Here is a 22,593-nt window from a genome sequence, read left to right on the forward strand (position 1 = left end):
AGCGTTCGTTTCTCATACTACAGTAGTCTTTAATGAATTACAAATAAATCTTTTCTTATACATGTATACGAACCTAACTGAAGACAAATCATGAAATATGCTCAATAATTAATCGCTCCTCGAAATCTACCGGTTAAGGTAGGTATCGGATTGGCATAACTAACAAATAAATATTTTGTTCTCATATTAAAACATGGCCCACATTCTACTCAACAACAGGCCCCTCTTCATCAGTCTATACTTCCTTACTACCTTCATCCCATCCAAAATCCCTATCCTATTCCTGCCCCTTCCTCTTTTGCCTAACATTTTCCCCTCTATTACAGTCATCAATATTCCAATGCCGATCAATATGTTTTTATCCATTTTCCTGCCGCATTATGATTCTCCCAACAACCTCCTCACGTCGCCCACCATACCTAGCACTTCCTCATTTGTTTTCCTTTCGGTCCACTTCACCTTCTCCATTCTTCTCCACACACACATTTCAAAAGCCTTCAATCTACAACTATCCTCCTGCTTCAGTGACCACGTTTCCGCGCCATACATAGCTACGGTCCATGTCAAAGTTTTGACGAGTCTTTTCTTAATATCCTTACTCAACGTCCCTGTCATAAACTATCTCCTCCTTGTGAAAGCCTCTTTACCTAGTGCAATTTTTATCCTTAAGTCCTAACTACTTTGACCATTTTGGTTCTAAATACTTCCGAGATACGTAAACTGTTCCTCCTGCTCTAGTTTTTGTCCTTCTATTTTAATATTACCCTTAGCCTTTCTCTTCCTGGAAAACGACATTACCTTTGTTTTATTTACATTGATTCTCATCCCATATCCATCACAATTCCAAAGTTTCAGATATTAAGTGGACGCCTCGATAGCTTAACTGACAATAATCTACCCGACATCGAGGGATCCGGGTTCGAATCCCGGTTAAGGTGAATGATTTTTACACTCCTAAATTGTTGAATTGCGACAAACTAGAGCTTGGTCATCAGCAAACCTAACTGATTTCATGAATTCCCCACCGTCTTTCATTCCAATCCCCAGTTCTTCTCACACCTCTTCAATAATTTCCTCCATACATACGGTGATAATGGACAGCCCTTCCTTACACCTCTTCCTAACACTGCCCATCCGGATTCTCCATTCCCCACTCGCCTGAGCTGTCTGAGACATGTAAATGTTGCGGATTAGCCTCCTTTCCCTCCAACCTACTCCTATTTACCGCAAGATACTCATTAGGTTTCCCATTTTACTCTATCAAGCGTCTTTATAAATCTCCGAAACAGGCAAATACGTCCTGATTGTACTCTGTTCATCCAAACTGGCCATCTCCCAAATAATCACTTGTCCTGCTCTCCATCCTTTTGTTGATAATTCCGAGGACCACTTTAGCTCCGTAGGAATCCAAACTTATTGTTTTATAGTTCTCAAATGTAGCATTTTCCTTTTTCGGAAGAGGAACTAACATTGATCTCACAAAGTCTTCCGGCCAGATTCTTTCCTTACAGATGCTACGAATCAGCTCATATAGACTCTTCCTTCAACATGTACCTAAACATTTTAGTATTCCCTGATGAATAATGTCAAAATAAAACTTTATTAATTCACATGAAAAATAAACGTTAATGAGGCCCAGGTTTCACTGCGGTGACTTGAAGATGCTTCACCGGAGTGAAACCTTGTTCGTATTAAAGTTTATTTTTCATTTGGATTCACAAAGTTTTATTTTTACTTATTCACCATGAAATATGCCAAATTATTTTTTGCCTGCTATTATTTGAATATCAAGGAATCAAAAAATAAGAAAATGGCGATAAATGATAAGAGTAGATTTAAGGCTTTTTAAATGTAGTTGTGGAGGAGGATGGAAGATGGATGGGCATTAAGAAAACAAATGAAAAAGTCCTAGATATGGTGGGGCGATATAAAGGGTGTTGTTGGGATATATTCAAGGGAAGTAGGAAAAAGGGATGCATAGCATAAGGTAAGCGATGGAATTTCGAAGACTGCGGCAGAGGGAAGAACGTCAGGCAAGCGACAAAGGGTAGAAAAAGGATAGACATGTTGGGTGGAATGACAATAGGAAGTATGCAGGGTAAGTATCAGTATAATTGAAGAAGGATTTATTCTAATGCCGAATGTCAGGTTTTGTTTTGTTAGTCGAGGCAAAGAAATTAATCGTTTTCTTGGCTCATCCAAAACCTACCTTAAACAGTGGAATGTCAGTTATTAAAATAAATTTTTCTTTTGATAAGTTTTTCTTTTAATATTTTTTCTTATTTATAATAAAATTGATAATTACCCTATTCTTTATATTACATCTACATCTAAATATTACCCCGAAAGCCGCCGCAAGGGCATGTGGCGGTGGCTATTTTAGGAAACATTATTTTCAAATATTTAATCGATCACTCTACTGTTAAGTGTCAAGGTCCCCATCGGTGAGTAACTACTTCCTTTGTAATGCTTTCTAATCAAAACTATTAAAGTTGACTACTTTTTGTGAATATATAAAATATATATATTATATATATATATATATATATATATATATATATATATATATTAATATATAAAGATATATATATATATATAACACAACACAGTAATATAGTTATATATACATATATGTATATATATATATATATATGTATATATACATATATATATATACCTGTATATATATATATATAACATAACACAGTAATCAACCCGAAGGTCGGTATAGCAAGTGATGGTAGAATTCACACAGCACTAAGCCCTGTACGGCGTGTGAAATTCACACATCGGTAGTGGGGCCAGTTCCTTTCCCTGTGCCGGTTATGGTTTCCCAGGAAGATCTGGTACCCGAAAAATCACATAGCTTGGGTGGAGCTGCAGGTGCCCAGAGTGCCTTGCCCGGGAATCGAACCCGGAAACCTACGGTCAGTAGTCTAACGCTCTACCCACTGGACTACCGCGACCCATATACATATATATAATATGTATATATATATAGATGGTTAAGAAGTACTCACGAGTACAATAAAACACTTGGACGGCACGATGGACAATAGAACACAAACAAATAAATAGAAAACACGTAAAAGGATACTCACATTTAAGAAATTTTACCTATATTAGACTTTCTTCCAGTAAGACTGGAAGGTTTCGGGAAGAGGAAATGCGGGGCCTGGGACAGGGAAAGCTGAAGGCGGGCTGCGAAAGGGGATAGGAAAGCGGTTTAGGATCTAGTGGTGGCGGTTGAGCCCGGGAAATTCAAAACATCGGAATGCATATGTGGATTCACGAGTTATCACCTCTATATTGGTAGCAACCATCATAGAATCCCTATCCGATTCCGCCACCAATATAGGGGTGAGAACTCGCGAATCCGTATAAATGTTAGCACTAAAATTAGTAAATATTAATATATTATACTTTTGCACGCATATCAGTCATAAAACTTCATTTTATTGTTTGGGGACACGCTGATTAGTCGCGATATGAACTTAATTGTAACAGAATGTGTACATTTTTTTCTCTAATTTTTTTACTGACCATTTTATTTTTAGATATCTCGATGACTGAGGTTATTTGCATGCTTCCTTCGTGTTTAATGTGTACCGTGAAATAAATGAACATCGATGCATGTAAGCAACTTTATTTTCTCTTACAGGTGATTTCAGCACAAACGAGGTAGAATAGTCTGTGTAGTAAACATATATCTCTCATAAATATGAGAAAACCTGCATGAAAAATGAAGGAGAACAATTCTGTTGAATTGAAATTCAAGATTCCATGATAAGGAGTTGATTAATTAGATTTGTTTACTTAATGAGAGGAATGAATCTGTTACTGCAAGGAGTTCATTACAATAATTTAATGACAAAAATGAAATCACGGCGAAAGGAAATAGAATTTTCCAATCATTTCAATTTATAATCACTCGTTTTTTAAATATGATGATAAATAATTTTTTCTGATGACACATCAAGATACAATTGTTCCTCTAACTGCATCATACCAAACTTCAAATATTCCATACACTGGTTCAGGTACATTTGGCACGGCAGGCCCCAAAGGGACACCGTTCATGACGAAATGGATGCTTCCATCTTCACGACGCATCACGCCTAAACGGTCACCATCCTATGTGATGAAAATGTTATAGAATATGGAATTAACAAGTGGAAAAAATTTGGTGCGGCTAATATCGGTATAATACTATTTTTAAATTTGTCCAATACATTGAAATAATTTCTAACCATAATAATACATTCCAATTTGATTTGGAAATTTTACATCATGAGTCTTCGTATTTTGTCTCAACTCACCATTCATTTAACGTTATAATACCGCATTTTCACGATTGGTTCCACCAAATGTATAACATTGACATGCTTTATTTATTCATGCGAAAATTTTACGGAGTTCGATAAATACAAAACATGATGAACATCATCATAAAAATAAGAAGATTGCTTCAAAATAATTTCTTGCAAACTTGGTGTCAATAATTTTCAATTTATTTGAACAAGTTACTAAAATCAATCATTTCAATGCTTTAAATTTCTCCGAAAATCCAGTGCTTAATCCATCGATACAAACTATTGACCTGGAAAATGTCTCAACGGTTGTTCATATTATCCTGTCGTTCAAAAGTAAAATAGTTATATCTATCGTATTTCTCATTTGAGGATCATTATTTATTATCATCTCATATTTCATACCATTTCAAACCTCCAAACAAGCCAATTTTATAATTACTTTAGAGTTTTAGCTAAGTTTGTTCACATCCTTGTAAAAAGTGTCCCATAATTCAGACGAAGGTTTAGAGGACATTCATGAAGTCAAAGGAATAAAATTATAGCTGGCATGGCTTCATTTTATATCGGCCCATATGATACATTTAGATCAATTCTCATAATATATTCTTATAATTTTAAAATATAGTTCTGTACGTACCTGAATTTTATTTAAATCTCTGACGTAGCTAGACAATTTAGTCCCAGCACTGTATATGGCATCATTATGAAACACCCAAGTTCCGCTCCTTGAAATGAAAAAAAATCTAGTTTTACATTCTCCTCTCTGATTCTTAACTGTCTCCACTTCTAGTTATAAAATCTAATAATCACCTACCATAAATTTATTCGTATTGAAAATAAGATCAATGGGAAACGAAAATTTTGTTTTTACTTTTTATGGTTTTGAATAATTAAAATCCATTTCGATTTTACAACTATGAAAAATTTCGATATTCTATCATTTTTTATTTCCCTAAAATATATTATTCAGCGGCAAATATATGAATGAATTCTCATAACTTACTTAAGGGTATGCATTGATGGAAGTATCTGGACAGAGTCAGGAGAATGAGTCATTACACCCAAAGCGAAGCAATGATTTTGTTTCACGATCCTCTTGTCCAGCCTCACCTCGAATAACTCGTCGTTCTTCAGTGGGCGATGAGTGAACACCACGGCATTCAAAGGGTCATTTATACTGCAAAAGAATAATTATTTATTTAATACCAGAACCATGCAGAAAATAAGACATATTTTAAATAACAGCCGGCAACTGGCTTTGCGTTTATTCTACCACGTTATGAAGTGACTAAACTCGTATTCGTAGATTGAAGAAGAACAATTCCATAGGATTGTAAAACCATGAAAATGGAAAATACGAAATATTTCGAGACAAAGGTTCACAAATTAAAATATAATGTAGAATAATTCTACGGCAATCAATTTTCAGTCTCAGTCGGCGAATTCTGATGTAACCATGCTTAGCGCGTACCGTTTAATAGCCAACTTAGCTGAGATCTCAAAAAGTTAAGCGCTTCAGTTCTCATACATGCCTTTATGGTATATGAAAGTCAGATCGAGATATCAGAGCGAAGAGTCTCAAGAATATACACATTGAATTTTTACAACTCACCAGTAGATACTTATATTCGTATGAATCGATATAATTCCTAATTTGCCCGTGATGTAAGAATTAAATTTTAAATGTGTTTCAATGTGGAAATTGCCCTCACTGCTGGCATTAATATGGCGTCTATTTGTACCATTTCCCAAACCGCTCCGAGTAAGATCAAGAAAAAGTATTGAAACACGTAGGCCCGCCATAAGAGATGCCACCGCCATAAAAATAAAACGGAAGCCATAAAACTCACTCTATTTTTTGTACGGAGCGGCCGTTGTCACTTATTATAGCATTTTTTCCATGCCTGGGGTGAAACCTTAATCGATCACCCGTATCAGCGCCGGACACACCAGATCCATTTCCTGGAACTTCTGCAATGGAAAACGACCATTAATTATATTACTCCTCAACTTTGAATATGACGTTTATGGAATTTCAAGACAGACTAAGAGTTAGATGTAAATTCATAGTGACGAATCAACTATTTATGCGTTGCTAATGTAATAATTTAATACTTTTTCCCTATCCAATAGACTCAATGTGCGAAAAAGCGGAATGTCGGGGACATTACAAATACAAGTTTACTCTAGTGTTATCCGACTAATTTCTTGTCAGATTCTTAAGTCACATAATTTAAATATACAATTCATTTCATGCCATGGCTCAACATTTTAGGCTCGTTTAATCGCTCCCTGAACTCCCGATAAAACTTTCCTCGTGCGAAGGTTGTTCGTTCAATCAAATCATCGGGATTACTCCGTGATGTCAAATGAATTATTCTGAGGAGTTGTGTAAACGGTTATTTCGGATCGAAGGCGTGCGCCCCTTTGGCTCCTCACCTTTGACCACCACTCGGACGTGCATGATCCCCTTCCCATCGCACTCCACGCTCCCCTGCGACGCCTCCAGCTCTAAGATCCCTCCCGCCGACTTCCCCGGGTGCACCTTCCGGGCGGAGAACGTCCGCAACCATTCCCCGCTGCTGTGGTTCAATTTACGACTGACGGACAATGTGAACACGTCGCCCGTGCCCTCCGTGTCACTGCAAACGCCGCCCTCCGGCTTCACTGCCTGCTCTGCGCCGCTGCGGATCACACTCGCCGATCCCAGCAGCAGTGCGAGAACCAACGCGGACATCCTTCCAATCATGCCCAGTGAATGGGACGGTCTGCCCCTTGAGGATGCTGGGAAGTTCTTTTCCTTTGAACTTAATCTCAGAGTGTTTTATAGCCTTTCTTTCCAAATGTGGCAATGTTCCGCGTCGTTTGGCTAGAGTTCTAAGAAACGATCTGATTTGACCGATGGTGGGTTTCTTTTATGCTCTTGAAAGTATATTTCCCCGCTCATACTTCCGTCATTGAGTTTGATATGATGACATATTTGAATGCTGAGTATATTTGGATATGGTTTTCCGTCACGGCTCCTTTTCCGTTTGCATATGATGGAATCAAACGGAGTTATAATGAAACGACCATTACTTCTTTAGGCAATAATGTACCGTCTGAACTTGAACTGATATTTAATCATGGCAACAATGATCAGTTTAAATGTGACCCATTTCCATTTTCTAAAAGTTTATGTATTCTATTAAAATTCTCCTCCCTTGATGGAGGATATTCAAAATGTCGTTTTCAGGATCTGGCGTCTGAAGAAGATCATAATCGATGCAGGGAGGATGGGCAGCTTAAAAAAACCTCCCTTAAAAATAAATTGAAACTTTAAAAAATTCTTCCAATTCGGTCTTTATTTAACTGAGCGAAAATGAAGATGAAGTTTTCCCAAATATTTTTGTAGTTCATTTTCAAATGTGTCCGAAATCTTCCCTGACGGCGGCCTGCAATGCCATCAACAGTGTTTCTCGTAATAATATTCGTCTCCCTTTTGGTCTTCGTCAATTCGCGAATTATATTGTATCGTAGGACGAATATATAATGTATTTGTAATAATTTTTAAATATTTTGCGTTAACAGTTTCGCCTGAATATAAAATTTGTGGACTTTTTGGACTAAACTATGAATGAAGGAGACTATCGTCTAGACTGACTTTTCGGTTACATAATGGAATTAAAAATAATGGAGTGGTGACGAAAAGAAAATCACCTCTTCAAGCAAATATTTCCCCATGTTGCTTGAAGTCAGACGAAGGAATAAAATATCAGTGGAATGGCATCCAGTTTCCAAATTAGATATTTTTTAAACTCCTGGATAGAAATATAAAAATAGGCGTTCCAAAAATGTCACATCGGAAATGTGGAGATATATTTGCACGGAATCATAGAAAACAATTTTTTTTAAGGCTTTTGATATCAGTCTAAATATATGTGGCTGTTGTCTGGACGGCAATTTGGAGATAGGAGTTTGAATCCCGGTGCATATGATTGAATTTTTCCACTATGATACCTTTTTTGTCAATCATCACAACTTATTAAATGATTAGAAGCCCTTAGGTAAATTACGAAATGATTCGATGTTAAATCTGTTGGCGATAACCGACCGTATAACTAATGTGATTCAAGTTAATCATTATCCAAAATGTATCTTATCAAGACCAAAAACCAATTATCTAAGCATAAAATGAGAAAGCACTATTCTCTACTGCACTCAATACTCGATAGTCACCTGAATTATATTCTTCATAAGTAAGTACCTGTATATCGTAGGTTTTCAAATACTACTTGATCAACGATGTTAACTTCGGGTGTAGTCTTTCAAATCGCGTCATTCGAAGTGCACTGGTGCAAATAGTAATTGCACTGACGCCATTAATCGCATTTTCAGGGTAATCAGTTGCAAGAGTTTCCGAAATTCGTGCACCCCAGCCTAAAAGGTCGACAGCCGGCGATAAAAAATGAATTGTCCTAGGTAGCATATGATAACATTTTTTTAATAAGGAACATATCTTATAATAAACAAAATTTAATTCGTCACCTAATGGAAATTCACATCATAACTCATCTTGAATTTTATTTATTCAATTGTGTAAGATATCAAGGCATACAATGACGTGTTTTCTGAAAACGGTGTTCAAGTCGATCGCCACCAATGAGAATATGCAGTTATTAGATGAAAAAAGAAAATCGTTACAACTGAATAAATGCTTTTTATCAACAAAAAATATTAAACAGGAATATTAGAATCAACCTAAAACGTTTTATATTCTAAAAATTAAAAAAAAAAATTCCTGAGATAGGAATAAGCTTCTAAAAGCTAATTGCATATCTCGCAGACAAGCAACGTCATTTTTGCTTTTAAACCTTACAAGCAATCTCCCCACCAATAATGTCGGGAGAAAATCATCAGAGTTTCCGTGAACTTTCTTAGTGATATTGAATAGTATGTTTATATGGTTTTCAATCAGGCTCCTATTTTTAGGAACTCGAGAGTTATTTCTTCGGTCCGACATATTTCGTAGATTTCCTTCGCAAGCATTGCAATCAGTGTAGCAAGAGTCAGTAATATTTTTGTTTGTTTTGTATACATTGTAACGATGCGGACACATTTCTACAATCAACACGGCATTTCAATCATATAAGGGAAAAGTGTTTCCTGTATCCTGCAACGGCATACTGATTTCGGCCGTAGACCGCATGCGACATTAATTCCCTTAAATAGAGCAGATAATATGAACCATTTTTATCGTATTTGGACAATGGAAAAGACATCGACGCATTCCATCAAAGGATCTCAAGTTTCCTAAAGCAACCTCATGCTAAAACTATGTGCCCACCACAAGGGCGAAGAAAACTTATAAAAGTAGCGATGAATATATCAATCTGAAATAAATGTCACATAAAAATTATATCAGGTCCCAGAATTCCATTGTGAGGCATATATCCATCGAATGAGATATATTATTAGAAACATTATTTAGAAGTGCCTAGTTCCAATAAAACTATGTTTTAAAATACTAATCTCGGCCTTTTCGATACAAAAACTATCCAATGATTCATTTCACATCATTAAGTTTCGGAGATAGCCATTGGTCATTGGCTCATTTTGTATCTGGAATCCGGTTCTCACGTCACCAATAAGCCACCAGTGTAGAGATAAGGTAAAATCTACCCGTATTTTGCCACGGTACTATAACTAAACGATATATTTATATTTTAATTTCTTTAAAATATATTTTCCATAATTTTTTTAATAGGTAAACGGAAATTTTTTTATTAATATTATGTAGTGGCAATATTCTCTGAGTAAACCTAGATTCGAGATTTTCACATCGTAAAAATCATTCACCTCCACCGGGATTCAAATCCAGATCCATCAACATGTAGACGAGTGTTTTCATCAGTAAATACATCGAGACTCTGACCTATTCCGATCACTTAGCTGGAGATTTTGGGAACCGGGTTCGAATTCTGGCAAAGGTGAATGATTTTTACTCTGTGAAAGTCTCGCATATCTGTGTACACAAGAGGGTGACACTGCTATAGTTACCATTACGGTATTTCCCGTAGAACCTTTGAATTTAGCTAATTCCATAAGTGAAATGACATACCTATAAATTTCCTGGAATTTACGTTACCCGAAAAGTTATTTCGGGAATCACAGGATCCGGTTTTGCGTCAAACTCCTGTACTTTATTTATTCTTAAGTCCCCGTATTGCAAGGTTGAACCCGCCCTTCAGGGTGGAATTCCCCTTTCCTCAGCGTTGACTTGACTCCTCCTCTTGCTCCAATCTCAAACTCGCTTTTCCCTTATCCACCGTTAATTCTTATTTTGATCTCTTTTACTACGGCCTCCTTATCGCTCGAAAACTCCCCACTGCTGGCATTCAATCCAGTTTCCCTTCCCTTCTTCTTACCGAAATGGAATTCTTTCTTCTAACGCAATATGTACGTACCGACGGCTTCCGTTTTCCCACTTGGTCATGAGCTTTTCCCCTTCTTATTGCCCATTGTTCCTCCGAATATATTTCCCTTGCTTTACTTAAATTCCCTGTTTGTGTCATTCCTAAGCTTTTTATACTCTCCTTTGTCCTCTTGATGAGTTCAGTACTTCAGCACCCTTCTTCAATTTATTATCTCTATTAGTCCCGTGTTTTTATCCATTTCCTTATATCCTCAGCGGATTTCCTTCCAATTAAACCCTCTGCTATCGTTCAAAATTCACAACTTCTTGTTAACATCATCTTCTTCTGAAAGTTAAATGAACCACCTGTTATTTCCTTGTATTGTGTCAAGGTGTCTTTGTACATGGTGCCCACTAAGTTGCTCTTTCCTCTTTAAATTCTTGAATTTAAAGTTACATTTGGCCATTACTGAATTGTTATCACTAACGATGTCTTCACTCTAATAACTGCGACTATCATCCACCCGGTTCCTAAACCTCCGTTGATCAGAGTGAATCCTATCTTTATCCTCCTAACACCGCTAAGAGCCTTCCAGGTGTAACACCCGCGTCTGCACCAGGTCCTCGAGCCGTATATTGCTCACCACGAGGTCATATTTAGAGCTCTCCTTCGTTCCACCATAAATAAATCTCAACTTTCCACTCCTCAATTCCCATAGCTGTGACCATCGGACTTCTCGAACTCTTATAAATCTATTCTCTTCCTTTTTGTTTCCATTTGCAAAATATCCTTCATTTTTGTTTTCATTTACAAATTATCAAAACTACCACATTAATGCCGAGTCTTAACATTCCAGATTCCGATTCTCCTTTCCTGACTTTACGTTCCTTTTCTGGAAAAACGCCCTTTAGTGGTTCTCTCTCGGAGATTCGAATAGGGGGAGGGACTTTTTAGCTCCCGATGACTTAACTGAAGAGTAACATCATACATGTAAGTTTTTGTTACTTGAGATAACGTCTTGGGATAACATTTCTACATCAGCGGTATCACGTAGCCTTCTGACGTTCATGCCTTTAACTACCTCCCTCTGGTTCCTCCGTGTTTAGGATTTCTCAGTCCACGGATAAAAGAGAACTACCCACTCAGTGGTAATATTTTCATAAAATTGAATAGAGCACTAAGATTTGAAGTAATTATTTCAAAACTTAAAGACTATAAGGTTTCTAGGGAGAAAAGATATTTGTATTTTTTTTTTATTTTAAGTTTTATTGTCATCCGATCATAAACCTTTATTATGACTTTAATTTGATCAGTAGGACCTCATTAGAAAGAAGTGGAAGGGGTCAGATTTTCAATTTCTAGCTTAGCATTCCATCGACAAGTAGTAAGTTAAAAAATGAATACTCCTGGGAGATTAGGGGAGCTACAAACAAAGCAAAAAGCAGCCGATGGCCCGTGGATTCATTGTTAACGACGACTTCAAAAATGTGAACGAACCTTTGGGAGATAGTTTAATTACGCAATACTCATGGTTAACATAATGTATGCGTTTTAACTGGAGAATACAATAACGTGACGTGATTCATGTGACCATCGAGGGGGGAGCAACATCTGTCCCCGTGATTGCTGACATTCGGTGATGGCGAATGAGGAAAGGGAAGAGCGAAACGAAATATAAAGGTAGACAATGTGGTTTAACACACCATTATAGGCCAACTTAGGTTGATGCGTTGGCTGACAAGCACGAAGGTCATAGGTTCGACTTCTACGTCAAATATGAATGCCTTGCCAGAGTGAAATGGTTTTTACTGAAATTTTTAACGTTGGATAATGGCCTTGGTTGTTTCAAATCAACGGAGTTCAAAAAAAACTTACTCTTAATGACATCATAGAAGAAAAAAATCACTGCCTCATCCCAGTCGAGGGATTCTACGACAGCGAAATTCCAATCATAAGCGACCCTGAAAAAAAGGTCACCGATTATGAGCGTGCTGGGGTTACTTGAATGTTTTCCTTTTCTAGGTCAACGTTTCACATGCGTTAACTTATTCCACTTACAAGAAAACCGATAGAACCACTACTGTTTCAGTTATTGATGCAAGTTTCTTCCAGAGCAGCATGGTCATTTTATTTGCTTGCAAGAGAGCAAAGTAAGTCGGCGAAGAAACTTTGATCAGTCGACAACAGAATTATCTTTCTTCGGGAATATTTCTTGAAGATGGCGTTGCCGATTTAACCATTAAGCTTGAATACGTGTGCGTCAGTATTTTCTTAAAATAACTAAAATTTGTCGTTATAAGTATGAAATATTCACGCCTGTTTCGGTAAACCCAACTTATAAATACTGATTAAAAACCACGCGTCCACACCTTTGTATTGGAAGTCAGGAATACCTTCAAGCATTTGCCATAATTATATAAATGCATATTAATTCCATACAATCCCGTGAATATAAATAAAAGACATCATTTTTCATGAGAATTCAGTAACGAGGCAGAAAGATAGCGTGTACTAGGAGTTCTTCACGCTTGCCGGATATAAATTTTAAAATATGAAAAGATCAAACACATTTTAGGCATTAATTTGAAAACATTTCTTAAATTCAGAAATTTAATTGAAAGCCTGCAGGTTTTAAATGAAGGTACTTTAAACAGTAGCTGAGATAGTCTAACCTAAACAGCTCAATTCCTTGTTAAGGAATCATCAATTTGTGGGACTTGTTTATTCATTACCTCTGCTAAGTGTCCAGAAAATGAACAGAGGCTTTATTGCTGATTGATAAAATTTCACCACGAACCCTTATAAGCCGTCAGTGCACCTTTCTTAGAACATCAGCCAGCCATAATGTCTACTAATAAATTTGAATACATTTTCTATCTGATTTATTTTCACGTGAGTCGTAAATGTAACATTCTTTATTTTTCTCTAAAAAGAGGGACAACAAATTACTCTTATAAAATGGTTGACATATGAAAACAGTCAACGTTTCTGATTTGTCTTTTCCCATTTGCACAACATCACCCATGCGTGAAATGTCAAAAATCATTTTAAAAATTTCGAGAATTATCTAAAGAAATTGTTGAATTTCTCTTTTAAAGTCGTAAAATTTATTTTATTGGGAAGATTTGTGTCATAAGCTCATTGGAAGAATGTTAAGTATTAATCGGCCAAAATCGTGTTAGTGTTAGACATTTCAGTCAGAAATTTCGCTTACGAAATTTCCAGTTGGCAGGACGGTTGTCATGGGCCGACTCATGTCACAATATAATATCAACTAAATAAATGGGGGTATCGTATGAACACACATACGGTAGGTAGGCCGCTGTAGTTTCTCATGTTCGAGTTCACTAAACAAGCATTTTGTTAATCAAGATAACCTGAGCGAATCAATAATCTCCTAAATGCTTCTCAAAGGAAAGCATTAATTTACCTGAAATTTCAAACAGCCGTTTCCCTTGAAATGTGTATCTGCTGCCCTTGTTCCGAGACAAAGTAAATTTAATATTCTTCCACATTTCCACTCCCAATTTTATTTTTCTTTATCCAAAAAAATTTCTTCCTGATAAATATTACGAGAATACGTCAATTATGTCTACTCTACCTCTAATTGTTAATATATATGAGTTGATACGGGCAATTAAATTAAAGGGTTGCCAGAGTTAATTACCACCACCGTTCATTATTCAGTCGCACAACATGCACTCGAAAAATTTGAAATACATCAAAATAAGAAACAGCCAAGATTGGAGGGAAATATCTAAATACACTCTTATCAGAGCTTACTCAAACTGGTTGATTTTTTAGTTTTGTTTACCAAGCGGCATATTTAAATACTCCAAGAGACCATCGACCACCAGTCCAATGCCATTGATAAACTCTCTACGACTTGCTCAGCGAAGGGATGCAATGATTGAGAGGTTTTTGATTTGCCTCACTATCTGTGGTTTGGTAACTTCGGAGACTTCATCAGTGCAAAAATGTTACCCAGTAGATATCGAGTCAAATTACTGGGATTTCACTCTCTCAAGATTTCGAAACGAAAGCGGAGAGTGGGTGAATTTTTCGACATCGCGAGAACGAGGTGATTCGACGAGGGACACCGCTGTACACGTGACGGAAACTCTTTTTGAATGTGCCGGGAAGAAAATGGTCAGATTGCAAGGGACCCTGAGAGGTAAGTTTTTTAAAAAAATCTATCTCTTCTCATTATTTTCGTTTGTTTTTTCCCCACTTAAGCTTGTAATTTTAATATGGTAACCAAGGGAAACTGATTTCTTCGACCTTTCAAAGTCTTAGATTATCATCCGCCAAAATATTTATTTTACCAGAGCGGCTATTTCACGGGCTTTAAGACCGGGATATTTTTAGTTCATCATTAGGTATTTCTTTCTAAATCGACTATTTGCAACGGCTAGGGCAAGCCTTAGGTAAGCAAAGTGCTCGGGATAAGTTGTGTTAAATTATGGGTTTAGATAAGAGCTCTCTCTGTCATTTCTACCTACATTATTGTCGGTTTTAATTTTAATTGATTTTGAGTGCTATATCTGATGCCTCCACGAAACCTATTATATAAACAAAGATTAAATGACCATATGGGCCACCCTGCCATAGAATATGTCTTACAATAATGACGGAATGATTTTAGACTATTATTAGGGTAATTGTACGCAAAATTACTACTACGTAGCATTATTGGAGCAAGTTTATAGGTCCAAAAATAACGGTTGTCCAATATTATTTCAAAATCGCTCGTATTTTCAAAATTTTCTCTGTCGCTTGTTTACACTTATACTCTTTGCAACTCAATAGGAACCATCTAGCTCTCATCTTAATTACTTTCAGTCACTATAAAGACAGGACACTATTTAATGAAATATATTGTGTTTTATTTAAACGAAGTCAACCCTTAAAAATAAAGCTCAGATAACGTATAGTTAAATGTCCCCCTCTAGCTATATAACGAAAAAAATAGGATATTCACGATCGAGTGATTTGTAGGAAAATGATATCCTCTCTCGAAAGATGGATCAGTTACTTACGTAACCACGTAACCCTTAGGGAAATGTTCTGTGATTCAGGAATAGCTCCCTCTCTTTAAATTACGCAGTTTTCCGCTACACAAGAGCGATGCCACTTCAAAATGCTACCGATAATCTCACTGAGGTGCAAATTGTCCCCTAATAAACATTGGTTTATTCCGCCGGAGTCTCTCAGCTTTCTCAATTACGTGCGATTTCCGATCCCTTTTTACAATGAACTAAAAAGATTAGCGTGATATTAATTAGAATAAAAGAGCGGTGAGAAGTAATGGTAACAATCTTCTATGTGATAAGGGTACAAAGCGAGTATAAGTTACACAAGTGATTTTTAAAATAGGGTAAATCTCAATAAAGCCATGTCGCAACACTGTTGCTCGACACGATATTGAGGGTTACGCAGTGCATTCTGGTTGTATAATCTCCACTCTTTTATTCTGAATCAGGGCATATTAGATTGTTCTACCTTGATTGTATCTCCCAGAATTTGTTACATAACTGTCATCATATGTAACCAAATAAATAGAGCGGCGGACGCATTAAATACGATATTAATTTTATTAATACTTATCGCATCAAATACCTCCGTGTCGATAGTTTACTCAGATTCCGAACGAATTTTTCCCACCAATTGCGATCAAGGAAGTTGAAGTCATAATAAAGTTAAGATTGCTTTACCACGACTTGCATTTAGAACCATTTTTCATTATTAAAATCTACATGCTACTAAGCAATCATAGGGAGGAGGAAGTCGACAGGGTAAATGATCAGCAAGAAGAAATACTTGCGAGTGTTCCAAGAAGGAAATATAGAATGATGATGATGGGGGATTGGAACGCGACGGCAGGTGAAGGATTGGATAATGGTAATGAAGCAGGGTTCCAAGGTTTAGGAACAAGGAATGACCGCGGGGAGAAAGCAATAGATATCAATCTGCAGGAGATAGGGGTTAATCATAACGAATACATGGTTTAGACACCACATTAGGCGTAGGTACACATGGAATATGCCGGGGGATTCAGAAATATACGAGTATGTTTCATTATTTTATTTTTTAGAAAAGGCACTTAATTCGCACAGGTTACCAGGAGGGAGTGCGGACAAAGACCCGTAATATAGTGATAATTAAATGTTACGTCTGATTTAAGAGGATAAAATTGGGAAATGAAACGTAGAGGAATTTACCGGAACGACTAGAAAGAAATATTAGCTGGCTGAAGAGAAAAACGTGAATGAGAAAAGGGAGCTGGGTACTAAAGGAGAAAATAGGAACATCAAAAAAGGAATGTTGAAAGCCACGAACGAAACCATGAGAATAGAAAGTAAGAAAAATACTAGAAATCCATAAATTATGGAGGATAAGATCAGAAAGGGAGGCGAGAGAAGTAATTGAAAGAATGTAAATACACAGGTAAAATGAAATTCAAGGCATTAAATTATAAAATGAGACACGAAACTAATAGGGATGAATAATTGTAGTGGAAGATGTGTAGCAGGTATGTGGGGAGTTTATCAAGGAAGGCTGAAATAGGAGCGCTTAAGAGGAAGGGGAAAGCAGTGACAGGAAGCAGAAAGAGAAAACCCATGCAAAAAATCAAATATGAGTCGAAAAATTACTATTTAAATCAGGGAAGATTCGACAGAGATTGAAAGATTATTTTGGGAATATTAAATGAAGAATACAATGTATCTTTCCACTGTCCTTTAGTACCTGATGATGACGCTTGAGTATTGAAACTAGTTGTACGTGAACAAAGGACAGTGGAAAGATACATTGTACTCTCCATTTAATAAACATGAATTTCCACAAAGTTGAGCCGGGAACAATTGAATATTTTGGGAATAAATGTAAAAAAACAAAGGTTATGCAGTTTTTTAGGAAGGCCAACATGGTAGGTGCATAAGAAAAAGAATTGCATTAGGCAAAGAAGCTTTCACTAGGTGGAGGGTAAAGTAATGACAGGGACATTGAGTAAGGATGTCAACAAAAGGCTCATTAAAACTTTGACATGGAGCATAGTTATGTATGACACAGAAACAGGGCCATTGGAACAGGATGATAGGCATGATGCAGTTAGAGGCTTTTAAAATATGGGTCTGAAGAAGGATCGGGAAGGCAAAGTGGGCAGAAGGGAAAACAGATGAGGAAGTGCTAGGCATGGTGGGGGAGGAGAGAGGATTGTTGGGACAAATTCAAAAGAGGCATGAAAGATGGATGCAGAGAATTTTGATTGGCAATAGAACGCTGATGGCTGTGATAGATGGGAGAATATTTGGCTAATGAGGATGGGATAGGAATAGTAAAGACACTTAGAATCAAACGAAGGCAGGAAGGATGCAGAATTGAAGGGGGCTTACTGCATTGTAAGATGTCAGGTTGTGTTTTTTTAGGGAAGGCAATAATATGTGTGTCATTTGGAACTTCATGCACTAATACTATATTTGAATTAAAACTATAGACTTCATACTTCCTTGACATGTACTTTCTCTTCCTGGAAAGCACATGCCATTGTGCAATCCTGTTATTGTTTTCCCTTGACATTATTCTTAGTTCTCATGTTGAAATCTAATGTGTTACAAACAGAATTCATTTTTCATTGTCTTTAGAGAAGTCATATTAACAATGAATATGTACTAACTAAAGAGTTTTTTAATTTTTATTTGAAATTTCTACTACTACGAGTAAAAACCTTCAGGGTGTCACATTCCGAACATTTGCTGTGGTAAGTTTTATATCAAATTGAAATTTAATTTATGTATATTTTTCATTTTTATTTTTTCATTCATGATATTGATGTGATGCAAAAATTTCATTCGATGCTGTGACAAAACCTGTTGATTTATTGTATTCCAATAACATGTTCATTTTTTCCTTTACAGACCCTTTCTTTGGTGCTAAATTTGATGACAAGCTCAAGTTCCATCGTAGGACTGGGTCAAACACAGCCCTCACTAACAAGGGATACACGGTGGTGAAATTGAAGTATGTTGGTCCATTATATGTATTACCTTTGACATCTATAATATTATTTCAAATTATTTGAAATTATAATATTTTAGTGTCTAATTCAAAATAAATTATTTCAATTGGAATGCATTTGCAATTGAATGCAGCGCCTTAAACTAACTTTTGAAACTCTAAGGTAATGTATGTTATACTCATGAGTTGAACAAATGTAAACAAAAGGTATTTTTATCATAATTGTTATTCTTTATATTGGATACTAAAGCCCAAAAACTAATACACCAAAATTTACTTATGATCACCCAAAACGAAATTTTAAATTCGGTTTCCACTGATTTAGTGGTTTCCCATCACCCTCCATAATGTCATCCTATGGCCATTTCAGAGAATTTCCCTCTCACCCACAGCTATGGCAGTTTCTACTGAATCTATCCTCTGTACCTACTGAATGAGTATCTTCTAGTATAACCTTTCACCAGTGGTACATGTATTTTTGCCTATAGGTCCCACTTAATTAAAAAGCCTCACTCAGAGATTGATTTTTTCAATGGCTGGGAAAATTTTGCCTGGGCTTGGTACCTAAGAACTTCAGCTTCATTGATGATCTGGCTTCTCCTAGGCTTTTTAATGCCCCCATGGTCTCATATATGTAAGCATATCTACATATTCCCTGTATTGTTTCCATTTCAGGTTAGACCTCTCAGGTGTTGTTCTTACACATAGGCCCCTCAGAACAGGTGAGCTCTTTGAGGTCAGACTGGACAAAAGAGGAACAGAGAAAGGATATGCAAATGGAATTGGTATCACCACGCATACACCTGAAGATGGAGAATTGCCCAATCATATGAACACTTTGAAGTATGGGTTATAGATAAAATATACATGAAATATAACTGAGATATTTTCCATCATTTAATTTATTTATGAGCGATTTCAATAAAGATAATTCAATCAATATTTATTTATTCACTTCATATAACTCTCTTTGCAGTTAACTATGAAACGGCACATCAAATTTTTGCATGAATATGATTCATTTCAATTGAACCCAATTATGTGAAGGCACTCATTTATTTTTATGAAGTCATGGTTGTTCCTAATAAAGGAAATATCATTTATTATTTGATATTCGCTATTTTGAATTCCAATTAGTAGTGCCAATTCCATCTTTAAATTCCTTGAGAATTAATTACATGGCATAAACTTGCAAAAAGTATCAAAAAGATGAATGTTCAATATAGGTTAAAGGCTATATAACAATGCATGTTAATTATAGCATTAATAGTACTAAAATAAATGTTTGGTAAACTTTTTACACAGGAATGGAACCTGGCTGCTCTATGGATCAGATTTATGGAGTAACAATGTAGTCCTTATTCAAAAATATGCAGCCTCCAGTGTGTATACTCTGAAGGTGAGATTATATTTAAAATGGTAACATCTAGAAAGCTAGAAAATTAGTATCCCTCCAAAGTTTGTACAATATCTTGACTAAGAAAGATACTGAGCATTTACTGAGCCAGGGTAGATGGAAGAAGAAACCATGCAGTATCAATCTTTCCCCGATTTTTAATAATTCTTGTAATAATAATAAATAATTATTATTATTGCTATTATCATTAATGACCAATAATTTCATTTTGTGGAATTTTACAATTTTATGGCATGCATTCTGCCTAGTGTATCCATTCCAAGAAAGACTTAAACCTTACTATTACTTCCATTCCCAAATAATTCTAGCACTCCAAATTAGTTTTATTGCTTTTTGTTTACTTTGTTTTAAATGTATTTTAGCATTATGCTGATAGATCAATCAAAGTAGGATGTAAGCTATCACAGGCCTATCCAATTATGAAGAAAAGAAATGGAATTCAAGGTTTAATAAATATTTTTTGGCAAAGATTTTCTATAGGCAAAGATTTTCTATAGGCAAAGATTTTCAACAATCATTTTAAAAGCACCACTTAAATACATGTAGCTAATAAAAGCTAATTAGGTGCCAACATATACACGTATATTGAAATTCTGCAACAGATGAGATTTTATCAAGTGATGAATGAATGCTACATAATGATGTAGTGAGATGGATAATGTCTTATTCATTAATTAACAGTACTCATCATTCATTTCTAGCAATAATAAATGTCATTTAAGTACCAAATTTTATTTACTGATATAATGTCCATTTGTTCAACCTGATTGAAAATGGACCGATTTAGTACTGCCTCACACACAAAAAATCAACACTTATAACCAAAGCAATCCTTAGCTCATCTTTGGATGATAAACTCACAACCCTCTTAAAAAATTGACTTCAAAAATAATCCTAAAATATAATTAATCATTTTATCCTTTGCATGAAGGCCGGAGACCGAATGGGTGTCATGAAATCTGACACTGGAGCCTTGCATTTCTTCATCAATGGAGTTGATCAAGGTCCTGCAGCCTCAAACATCCCTGAAGAGGTGTATGGAGTATACGAGCTCTATGGTGATGCTACTCAAGCCACCATCTTACATTCTAGTTATTCATGATTTCCTGGCATTTTCAATGTTAATTACTTCAAGCCAATTAATATATACCACCTGGTGAATTATGTGAAAACTTGTGTTGGAAATTGAAGTTCAATTATTAACTTCAAATTATATACTTTATGTCCCCCTGAAACCAACTGATAATTTAAATGAAGAAAAAATTTCACTGACTTTTTCAATTAAAATTATATAAGTGGAAATAAATTGAGAATTTTCTAAAGATTGTATTGGCTTTGTGTTAAATTTACATGAACTGACTAATAGTTGAATATCCCTATTTTATCCATTAAAAAAGTGTTTGTATCTACTCATAAGTTCACTTCTATTTAGCAGAGTGAGTAATTGTCTTTGCTTGAGAGAAAAGTATTGAGACAAAAGGACAAAATTTGCATGCCAGAGGAAATTATCTTGGAAGCTGGGGAACATAGCTTTTCATACTGGATCGCAGAAATAAAATGTACCTGTGAAATGCTCAGCCTCCTGAATTTTCCATACAAAGGAATGTTCATTAGATAATCAATTGCCACTAGAATAACCAACCTAAAAGTTGACTTGATAGGTGTGTGTTGAGCTAAGGCTTATGTCATGAGCAATTCATAATCAGGGTATGGGTTCCTTTTCAAGTGATGCCTGTGATTTCCAAGGTACCTGAAAAATGACACAGCTTGGGTGAAGCTAGGGATGTGTGAAGTGAGACCTGAACCTTAACCCTCTGGTTTCTATATGATTCATACGTGCTTTCCGCTACTACTTCATGGTCACCGAAAGAAGGGGGAGATTATTTACTCCAGCTTGCTCACAGCAATGCACACGTACAAATACACATGCTTACATTTGGTCAAATATCCTTCAATCCCTTCTAATGCTATTAAGGTACAAATACCGGTCTCGAATCGAGACTGGTTGCAAGATGTGTGATATTAGTGTACCAATGCCAGTAAGGAGTTCATGCTTGCATTTATTTGAAATCGAAGGCTTAATTCTCTTAAAAACTAAAAACGACTCAGTAAACCAAAATATCCAAATTAAAATATAGAGAAACGCTTGTAACGCCCGCGTTACTTACAAAATAGTGTTCATACGTAAAAAATGTGCAATTGGATGAGGTTACGAAATTTTCCGCCCAATCTCAACAAGCGTTCTTTCTTTGCAAGAGAAACTACGGCGGCGCTTACACTTTGACGTGTTTGGTATTTTATTTCCAAGAAAATGGAGTATATTTTTGTCTGACATGGGAAAAGTAGACCTTCTTGGGCAATCATCTATCAAGGGGGAAAATCTAAAAGTGTCCATCACTGTAGCATCTGAGACAAATAATCGGGAAAAAAACGTATGCTAATCTTAAAAAAT

The 22,593-nt window shown here is 36.0% G+C and overlaps 2 protein-coding genes across 2 annotated transcripts; one reads left to right on the top strand and one right to left on the bottom strand.

The window, feature by feature from the left end:
• Positions 1-3,649: 3,649 nt before the first annotated feature.
• Positions 3,650-7,093, bottom strand: LOC139685479 (neuralized-like protein 4). The gene is made up of 5 exons (XM_071582498.1): positions 6,753-7,093; positions 6,164-6,284; positions 5,317-5,490; positions 4,951-5,038; positions 3,650-4,134 (listed from the first exon to the last, which is right to left on the bottom strand). The coding sequence occupies exons 1-5, from the start codon at positions 7,060-7,062 to the stop codon at positions 3,976-3,978; spliced, it is 852 nt and encodes a 283-aa protein (XP_071438599.1). The 5' UTR covers positions 7,063-7,093; the 3' UTR covers positions 3,650-3,975.
• A 7,482-nt stretch (positions 7,094-14,575) lies between these two features.
• LOC139685491 (neuralized-like protein 4) lies at positions 14,576-21,472 on the top strand. Its single transcript, XM_071582501.1, has 5 exons — positions 14,576-14,882; positions 18,625-18,727; positions 19,400-19,567; positions 20,030-20,123; positions 21,073-21,472. Exons 1-5 carry the CDS (start codon positions 14,615-14,617, stop codon positions 21,241-21,243), a joined length of 804 nt encoding a protein of 267 aa, XP_071438602.1. The 5' UTR covers positions 14,576-14,614; the 3' UTR covers positions 21,244-21,472.
• The last annotated feature ends 1,121 nt before the right edge of the window (positions 21,473-22,593 follow it).

The sequence above is a fragment of the Hetaerina americana genome, unplaced genomic scaffold (genome assembly GCF_022747635.1).
Source record: "Hetaerina americana unplaced genomic scaffold, ioHetAmer1.1.p SCAF_1, whole genome shotgun sequence".
NCBI lineage: Eukaryota > Metazoa > Arthropoda > Insecta > Odonata > Calopterygidae > Hetaerina > Hetaerina americana.

Excerpts from the sequence above, each read along its gene's own strand:
- LOC139685479 (XM_071582498.1), bottom strand. The coding sequence starts at position 7,062 with ATGATTGGAAGGATGTCCGCGTTGGTTCTCGCACTGCTGCTGGGATCG. Across the intron at positions 6,285-6,752 it reads CGTCCGAGTGGTGGTCAAAG|AAGTTCCAGGAAATGGATCT; the intron begins GTGAGGAGCCAA and ends TTTCCATTGCAG. Across the intron at positions 4,135-4,950 it reads GAGATTTAAATAAAATTCAG|GATGGTGACCGTTTAGGCGT; the intron begins GTACGTACAGAA and ends TTCATCACATAG.
- LOC139685491 (XM_071582501.1), top strand. The coding sequence starts at position 14,615 with ATGATTGAGAGGTTTTTGATTTGCCTCACTATCTGTGGTTTGGTAACT. Across the intron at positions 18,728-19,399 it reads TACACGGTGGTGAAATTGAA|GTTAGACCTCTCAGGTGTTG; the intron begins GTATGTTGGTCC and ends TTTCCATTTCAG. Across the intron at positions 20,124-21,072 it reads CCAGTGTGTATACTCTGAAG|GCCGGAGACCGAATGGGTGT; the intron begins GTGAGATTATAT and ends CTTTGCATGAAG.